The sequence below is a fragment of the Spea bombifrons genome, chromosome 11 (assembly GCF_027358695.1).
Source record: "Spea bombifrons isolate aSpeBom1 chromosome 11, aSpeBom1.2.pri, whole genome shotgun sequence".
NCBI lineage: Eukaryota > Metazoa > Chordata > Amphibia > Anura > Pelobatidae > Spea > Spea bombifrons.
The window spans coordinates 36,707,860-36,716,795 of record NC_071097.1 but is presented as its reverse complement, the minus strand read 5'-3'; the positions used below and the strand labels follow the sequence as shown (position 1 = coordinate 36,716,795).

Here is an 8,936-nt window from a genome sequence, read left to right as displayed (position 1 = left end):
TCACTTTGTACTATGCAATGGTGTGATTTTATTTTAGTTTTTGGGGACCTGGGCTTGGAAAATGCGCCAAACAACATGGAACTAGAGGAGAAAGAGGCGCCCAACATGGAGCAGTCGGAGCAGAGCTGACCTGTCAGTGAATGGCGGGTAAGTCTGCAGGATTAGCATCTGGGCAATGAAATGGAGAAGGAACTCTCTCATTCTGCCTGTATGGGGTCTAAAGCGCCATTCACCTCCAGCAGTCCTGACCTATATATTAACTGCCGAGCCGGCCCCCGTATGATGTATAATTAAATCAGCGAGTCGGCCCCCTGTATAATGTATAGATAAATCAGTGAGCCGGCCCCTGTGTAATGTATAGATAAATCAGTGACCCGTCCCCTGTATAGTGTATAGGTAAATCAGTGAGCCAGCCCTGTTTACTGTATAGTATATAATATAATGAGGCGAGAACATCTGTACCATCTCAAGTTCTTTGGTACAAGTTAAAGCTGACACAGGTAACCAACAGCAGCTGTTATTAAGCTTCGGCCCACATCCCCCAGCCGGACATCATGGGAGCCCCAGAAGCACATTTTGGTAAATTAATAACGCAGTCTTTTTCTATTTCGTAGCTCTTTAAAATGTCAGAGATACCAGAAGAGGACGTATGGGATTATAAATCCATAAGGAAGGCCAAGCAGTCAAACACAAGTCCCGGGAGAATGTCGGGTCAGCGAGAGACGCAGCGAAGAGCGAGGAAAACCCATTCTCCAGCGAACGCAAAAAGCAAGAAGAGAAAACCGCCATCTGCAGGAAACACAACTCCGCGGAGTCCGACAGAGGTGCCGAGTACCACCGCGGAGCACCATGGAAGTAAACAGAACCCTCAGGCGGAGCCGTCTACCCCGAAAATGAAAGGGTCCGATAACAAGCAGAGTCCAAGGACCCCGACCCCAAGACACTCGGGGTACTGCCCCAGCTGCCAGATGCCCTTCGCCATACTTCTGGTGCAGACGCCGCGCTGGCACGTGAGCGAATGCCTGGACTCACCAGCTGCTACAGAAAAGGGTACGTTACCGGCTTCTAGAAGCTTCTTCAGTATTATTTACTGCAGCAAATGCATTTCCAGAGTAAATGGAGATTTTTCTTTAGATTTAAGAGGTTTCTCTTTTGTTTTACATTGTGAGGGCAGTTAAAATGTCGAGTTCACGACCAACGATAATTGTTCCATTAGGTGCAAGAGATTTCAGAAGAGGTAAAAGGGGCTTCTAGCGATTACATGAAAGGTCCGGATACTTTTGGGGTTGGGATGGAGGCTTTTAAAGGAACTTTACTGACGCCCCCCGCTAAAGAAGAATGCATATTAACGTACTCTATAAGCAGCCCTAACGCTCTGTAAATACCTTAATATGCATTCTCCAAAAATGGGGGGGCTGTTCTCAGTCTCTGGGGTCTGGCAATGTTTGCCTCTGATTGGCTGCTTCAGCCAAACGCGTCTCCCGCACAGAAAATACCCGGGGACGCTGCCTGTATCTAAAGAGACCTCAGCTGTCATGTAACGGCTGAAGTGTCTTTATTGATACAAGACATTAGCGTATCCATCTATGTCTATCATTAAAATCTTATTTTGCATAAATTGACGAGCGCCGTTGGCTACTTGAAGCGTTTCTGTAAGAATCAGTCATATCCGTGTTTTTACACTAAATACAAAAACAACTTTTCAGGCTATTTGTTTTACAGACGCTCTGCAGTCACGGGGACGGTCGGATGGCGGATGTTTGTTGGTTGAGAAACATTTGATTTTTTGTTTACTAACATTTTATATCTTTTCCAGAATGCCTGGATGGTGCGAATTGCACTTCGACCATTCCGTCTCACTACAGGCGGTTCACGCACTTCCAGCTGGCACAGAGCAGAGCGCTGGACGCCTGTCCTTGGGCCTTCACACCTTCCCAGCCGTTTCCCGAATCCACCAAATCAAATTACTCAGGGAGAATTCTTTGTGAAATAGGAGAGTCTTCCGATAAGACACAATACAGAAACGGTGCAAAAAGCCCAAAGTCCCCCAAATCTCAGTCCCCCACAAGCTCTCAGGGCTCGGTGAAGAGGACTTTAGACGCTTCTCCTGCCAAAAGCGTTGCTGCTCAGGGATCTTTGTCCCAAGAAAGCCTTAAAAACATTTCTGAGTTTTCAGAAGCTGCTACTTCTCATCTTCAGCCGCAGAAATCAGCCGTGTTTAGCGATTGTGAAATTTCCTATTCGCCACTGAATAGTGACGAAGATAAGGAAAGCGTCACAAGTTCAGTAAAGAGTCCTTTCGCTAATGAAGAGAACTTAGACGAGAGTCATGAGGATGCTGCGAACTCTCAGATCCACAGAGACAATTCAAACGCGTTCAATGTAAATGCCAAATTAAATGGCCGCCTGGTTCAGGGGAGAGAGAATGGTATTGTCCAGGCCGTACCATGTGCTGCTAATCAGCTTGCGTCTGGAGCAATCACCGGAGATGTTAATAGGTCTGAGCACAGCTCACCTGCCTCTGATGAGTTTCATTCACGTTACCTTGATCTTGAAAGCTGGTGCACGGAGGATTGTGATAACACACTAAGCATTCCTCCTGCCCGAGTTTGTGAAGACGAGGATCTTCGTGGAGGGGTAGTAGGCTGTGTAAGTTTGCTAGAGAGTGAATATCCCTCTAGTTCCCAAACACCTCGGCAGTTGCAGGATCTGGTGAGGATCAGTGATTCGCAGCCCGCGACTGAAGGAGAAAAAGACATTTTAGTAGCTTCCCAAAGGAGCGCAGCGATGCCGTCGAGGGCAAACAGCGTATCTACAAAGGGAATGAAACAGATGGATATTGGCGTATTCTTTGGGTTAAAACCTAAAGCCAAAGTAGAAAAAGAAGCCGTGTTGCCGTTGAAGAGTGCAAACGGACTCGTGGAGCCTGTAGGTAAAAGGCCGGGTCAGACGAAGAGGAAGGCAGGCGGCTCTTTAGGGGAAGCAGAATCTCTGAATGATAACCCTAATCCTGCGGCAAACAGCAACCAGAGAAAGTGGGGGAAGAAATTCAGGCAGAACTCCACTGGAGAGGAAGGAAAAGCAAAGAAAGAATGTCCCTTCTACAAGAAAATACCTGGTAAGAGACGATCTGCCTGGTATATACAGAGATTCTCAAATCAGTAAGCTTGCCATACCTGCTGGGTTTTTTTTCCAGGACACATATATGTTTTACATGTTCCTGACCAGCAAGTACCCATCCCCCCCCCAACAGTATGTGGGATGCATTGGTTATACAGCCTACATACTGCAGGGGGCAGCACTTTACATGTACCCTCAGTATCATTGGAAACTGGTGTTTCCTGGAACAAAACGGCTTATGGGGTCGCAAAGATTCAGCTGGGCTGTGATACCCTGCCGCTGTCTTACAACCTGTTGCCTCCCAAACCCAAAACTTAAGTCTTGCTTGATTTTTCTGAAATGGGTGCAGAGATGATTTTAATGCAATTTAAACTACCATTCAAAAGTTTGGGGTCACTCAGCTGTTTACGTGAGAAACAAGAAATTTGTGGCTGTAACATAATCACAAAAGGGTTTTTTAAATTAACTTTAACTGGAATATTTTATCAGTTATTTCCGGGGATCTTCCATATCTTCCAATACAATTCGTATTAAAGTGGGTGCGGGAGGGCGTTTCTGATTATTGATCTGACATTTGTTTTGAGCGTTAACGGGGTTGATGGGCAAATTTCACTTGTGGTTTCTGGATCTACATTAAAAGGACAATCCAGACATCATATGCTCATTAATCTAGGACCTCTTCTGCATTTGCCCCCCTTCTGCACTCCAGCTATTTTCCGAGCAGGAGGTGTATTGAATGCGTCTCCATGTATTATTTACCATCGGCTCCAGCGGAGGCAACACGTTTGATGCAACACGTGCATTAATATGCGTAGTTACAGGGCAGAAGGTAACCGTGGCCCCAGAGGCTGGGGTTTAGGGATTTTTCGACTCGTTTGGTAACCGCTGAGGGGAGCTGCTGCTGACGCTTTATACAGTCAGTTTCATGGAGTAATGGGCTCCGTCTCTTAAGGGTTTTAAAATTGTTGCAAAACATATCAACTTATTCTGCTTTTCCTCCCTTTCTAGGTACAGGTTTTGCCGTCGATGCTTTCCAGTACGGACAGATTGAAGGCTGCACGGCGTATTTTCTCACTCATTTTCACTCCGACCACTATGGAGGACTTACAAAGAAATTCCGCTTCCCTATATACTGTAGTAAGGTAAGCAGTTGTCAGGGCGGTGGTTGAAATGTTATTTTATCCATACGCTGTTTAAGGAAATGTATAGTTTGAGGGGAAATCCCCACCCTGGTTTTTGTTTTTCTTTCTTTCTTCTAGTATCAGATTTTTTTTGTGCTGTTTTCCATTTTAAAAGCCAATTTTAGTTTTTGCCCCAAAATGTTTTCAGCCATTTGAGTTCTCTCTCTTATCTGAGCCCTGATCTACTAAACGCCCTGACTCCTTATCATACTGCCTGTGGGGAACAATAGAATGGCTCAGTCTTAATTACCCAGCTGGACTCTCTGACTAATAAAAGTCTATGGAGGAACAGACTTCATTAACATCGCCATAAAGCATCAGCTCAGTGTGTTGTTTGAGTCGGGAAAGTCGCCCAAAATATCACATGACTGACAGCGACGGCGCCTCCAGGTCTGCAGATAAAGGGGATTTATTCGAACAAAATGAGATAAAACTGGATTTTTGTCAACGCGGACCTACATTGCCGTACACAGCGCTGGGGTACATGCTTGAGGAGACTTCCCCTTTAAAAAATATATTTGCTTTCAGCGTGCAGATCTGTTACAGTAATAAGGATTAACTCTATTATTCTCACCAACCTTTTACCCTTATTTAGGGGCCGGTAAAAATGCAGTAAAGAGGGCAAAAAGACCTAACAGCGCACCTTGGGATTTCAGGGGACTTTTTATGTTTAATATAAGAGGTCCTTTAAATCATTTACACATTAAATGAAACCTCTAATAAAAGCCTGTCGGTATTACTCTGCCCCTCACGCCAGATCTTTTTCTTCTGCCAGATTACGGGGAATTTGGTGCAGAACAAGCTGCGCGTGGAGAAGGAGTTTATAAATGTCCTGCCCATGAACACGGAGTGCATCGTAGACAACGTCAAAGTGGTTCTGCTGGATGCCAACCAGTACGTCCGTCAATGCATTAAAATCCACGTACGCCGTGGCCGTTACCCAGAGCTGGATAATTGGACTTAATATTCTTGAATTAACTTCCTCCACTTTTATATAACCTTTTGATATATTTTTTTTCTTCAGATTCCATTGCATTGTGACTTTTTCATTCGGTTTGGAGCTTTTAGCCGGTTTTTAACCCTTCTCTTAATCTCCCTTTTCCAGTTGCCCCGGTGCTGTTCTGCTTCTTTTCGTCCTTCCAAACGGGACTGCTGTATTGCACACCGGAGATTTCCGCGCCGATCCTTCCATGGAGGAGTATCCAGCTCTGATTGGTCGGAGGATCTATTCTCTCTATCTGGATACCACGTAAGGCCCTTGTTGCAGTTGGGAATTTAACGTTTTTTTTCTATTTTTTAATTTCATTTAATTTTAATTATTTTATATTGAGTTGTCGTTGGCACTAAAATGCATTGGAGTCCAAGGAAAAGAGACTCCAATGCGCATTTAATATTATATCTATTTATCTAGAATGCTACGTTAAATCTAATGCAAACCTCCTATAGCTGTTTGACTGTTTCTATACTTCTGCAGGTACTGCAGCCCAGAGTACTCCTTCCCGCCACAGCAGGACACCATCCAGTTTGCCGCAAACACTGCGTTCGAAATGGTTACTCTGTATCCGCGCACGCTTATTGTTTGTGGCACTTATTCTGTTGGAAAGGAGAAGGTGTTCCTAGGTAAGGAGCAGAAGTCACCCCAAACTCCAATTAGAGCCAGTGTGTAAAGTGATGAAAGCAGCCGGTTCTGGTATAGAGACCTGCCTTGGTTCATGTCGGTGGCAGTCAGCGGGATTATTGAGTATGTCTTTAATGCATACGATAGCTAATAGGTCCTTTTTTAAACTAAGATGATATCCCCTGGGGACACCAGAGTCTCTAACTTTTCCATCCATGGTCTGTGCCAACATTAACCCATTAATAAAATACCATGCAGATAAGGCTTATGTCTGCCTTTCAGCTCATGCACCCCCCTTCCGGATAATTTGTGGTTTTCCTTTTTGAACGTGTAGCTATCGCCGATGTACTGGGCTGTAAAGTCAGTATGTCTCAGGACAAATACAAGACCATGCTGTGTCTGGAGTCTGAAGACATCCGTTCTCTCGTCACTACGGACTGGCACAGCACCGGACTGCATGTCCTCCCAATGATGCAGGTGAATTTTAAGGTGAGCGCGTGTCCTGTTATAGCAGAAAGCTTTCTACGTCTAAAGAATAGTAGATATGAACTTAACTCCAAGTCTTAAAGAGAATTTTATATCATTTCCATTCTAGTATTAGGTTCGCAGATGTACAAAATGTCATATATTAGAAACCCAGAACTTGCCAGCAGATTGGCCCCATCCGGCCCCCGTCTAGTCGCCCGTTTCTCCTGCTGTAAAGACTCAAACCTTAATCAGTCGTTGGTCTCGTCTTAGATTCAGGAGCCGTATGTCTATCCCATGCATGTTTAATACCCTCACTGTATTACCCTCTACCACTTCTGCTGGGAGGCTGTTCCACTTATCTACCACCCTCTCAGTAAAGTAAAACTTCCTTACTTTCCATATAAGCTTCTTATCCTCTAGTTTTGAGCTTTTGTCAGGGTACGCCTTATTGCAATTATTGGGTTTTTATGGGAAACCAGTGTAACCCAGGGACGTCCTATTGCTGTCTATTTGAGGCTTTCATTTCCTTTGGTGCCTTAAAGCAGATCTGCCGCTTTTTCAATAATCCTGCATTTTACGGTCCGTTTTTGGTGGGTAAAAGAATGCAATATACTGGTACTAGAAACCCACACCCCAGTTTTTTTTTTTTTTTTTTTTCCCTACCTATAAGTCGTGGATCATTTTTGTTTTTTCCTTCAGGGTTTGTACAGTCACCTGAACAAGTTTGCAGGAAAATTTGATCGGGTTTTGGCATTCAAACCCACGGGATGGACGTATTCTGATCAGTGCAGCTCCGTGGAGTATATCAAGCCCGAGACCCGAGGGAAAGTCACTATTTATGGTATGGATATATTATTTGCACCAATAGCAGAAATGTCTGCTTTCTTATATTTAACCAATCCAGCGATGTTTTCTTTGCAATCTTTTAAATTAATATGCTAAAAAAAAATACATTTTGATGTGGAGATAGATTAAGGAATGATGGGACATTGGAGTATATACGGTGTTCCTGATTGTATAGCCAAGCCCGGTACAAACAGAGTAATAAACTGAATCTCATGATAATCCTTTAAAAAGTCTTCTCTCCGTAGCAACCAATCGAACGTCCCTGCCTACCAGGGTGAGAGAAAAGATTAAAAATAAATCAATTTACATTACAAATAATATCACTAGACTGTAAACGTTTTACATTTCACGCCATCTCTTTAAAGAGACATTCCAGCCATCAGATGCACTTTAATGCATGTGTCCCATTCCCAAGGTCCTGCAGAATCCACCCACCTGCCCTCCACCGATTTCCCATGCAGGAGGTGGACGGCCGAACCCTTTCTCCATGCGCTTTATATAATTACCCCCCTCGGCAACATATGTAGAACAATTACATTCTGTGGGGGGGGGGGTTTCCTGACGCGAATTAACACCTTTAAGAAGCCAGTCAGTGGCAAGAATCGCACCATAGCGTGCCCCCCCACTTGTTTCTGAAGCATGAATATTAAAGTCCTTGCAAGTAGTTTAATATGCGTTCGTCTATAGGGGTGCTGTCAGGGCATTAAACTGTCCTTTTAAGACGGCCATGAGCATTTCAGGTGTAGACCGCGGTTTAAAAATAAATGAATTTAAAATCTGGAGTTTTTTTCCATCGTTTGTTGCAAAATGTATTTTTTTCCTTTTTTTGGATCAACGGCAATTAACAGACATGAGAGGCTGAACTTGATGGACGCATGTCTTTTTTTTCAGCCTATGTAACTATGTAAAGAAAATCCCCCTTAATGTTACCTGCTTGTGTATAATATATATTTTTTTCCCCTTTTTTATCCCACCTCCGGTCTCAGGTATTCCTTACAGCGAACACAGCAGCTACTTGGAAATGAAACGCTTTGTTCAGTGGTTAAAGCCTCAGAAAATAATTCCCACGGTTAACGTCGGGAACTGGAAATCCCGCAACACGATGGAGAAGTACTTCAGCGAATGGCTGTCGGAAGCTGCCTGTAAACCGTCGGGTAAGAAGCCCTGAATCTGTGCTGCCCCTCTGTGGCCGGGATAATAACACACGACTATCACGCTATAATGTGACGGCACAAGAATCTGCCGGGGCGAAGCTTTAAACGTCTGCCGACACGGTTTACAGCGACGTTCTCGGTTTCGTTAGCAGAGGGACTTGCACCCCTTCTGTACCGAAACTTTTATAATCGAAGACTTGAAATCCACTTCGGTGCAATAATTTTTATCCAAACTTTGATGGATTGTTTTGTGAAATTATGTGCGGCCTGTATAATGTCTCCATGTGCTCGTCGTTATAAATGTTTTTACAATTCATTGATTTTTTTTAAACTTGTACATTTAAAAAAAAAAAAAACAAATTTCATCTAAAATAAAAATTCTTCAGGGCTGCTCCTTGTAGTCGCTTGCGTTCTGAGTAATTTTCCCCTTTCTTTGTGTTTAATTTTTTTAGGGTTTGTGATGCTGAAAAAGGTCCTTTCTGATTTTCAACGTTACTGTTTAGTCTTTCCTATTTCATAGTGCCTCAAATTCACTCTGCTAGATAAGTG

The 8,936-nt window shown here is 43.8% G+C and overlaps 1 protein-coding gene across 2 annotated transcripts; it reads left to right on the top strand.

Annotated features, from left to right (window-relative positions):
• The first annotated feature begins 47 nt into the window (after positions 1 to 47).
• Positions 48 to 8,764, top strand: DCLRE1A (DNA cross-link repair 1A). 2 transcript variants are annotated; one of them, XM_053451078.1, is made up of 10 exons: positions 48 to 147; positions 615 to 1,050; positions 1,817 to 3,118; positions 4,129 to 4,262; positions 5,077 to 5,195; positions 5,407 to 5,550; positions 5,776 to 5,921; positions 6,254 to 6,396; positions 7,087 to 7,228; positions 8,220 to 8,764. In XM_053451078.1, exons 2-10 carry the CDS (start codon positions 624 to 626, stop codon positions 8,399 to 8,401), a joined length of 2,739 nt encoding a protein of 912 aa, XP_053307053.1. In that variant the 5' UTR covers positions 48 to 147; positions 615 to 623; the 3' UTR covers positions 8,402 to 8,764. The 2 variants fall into 2 exon arrangements, with proteins under 2 accessions (XP_053307053.1, XP_053307052.1); XM_053451077.1 differs by having other exon boundaries at positions 6,254 to 6,408.
• The last annotated feature ends 172 nt before the right edge of the window (positions 8,765 to 8,936 follow it).

Bases quoted from the DNA above. Each gene is read 5' to 3' on its own strand.
- DCLRE1A (XM_053451077.1), top strand. From the start codon at position 624: ATGTCAGAGATACCAGAAGAGGACGTATGGGATTATAAATCCATAAGG. The intron at 5,196-5,406 runs GTACGTCCGTCA...TCCCTTTTCCAG, and splicing joins GTTCTGCTGGATGCCAACCA to TTGCCCCGGTGCTGTTCTGC. The intron at 5,922-6,253 runs GTAAGGAGCAGA...TTGAACGTGTAG, and splicing joins AAAGGAGAAGGTGTTCCTAG to CTATCGCCGATGTACTGGGC.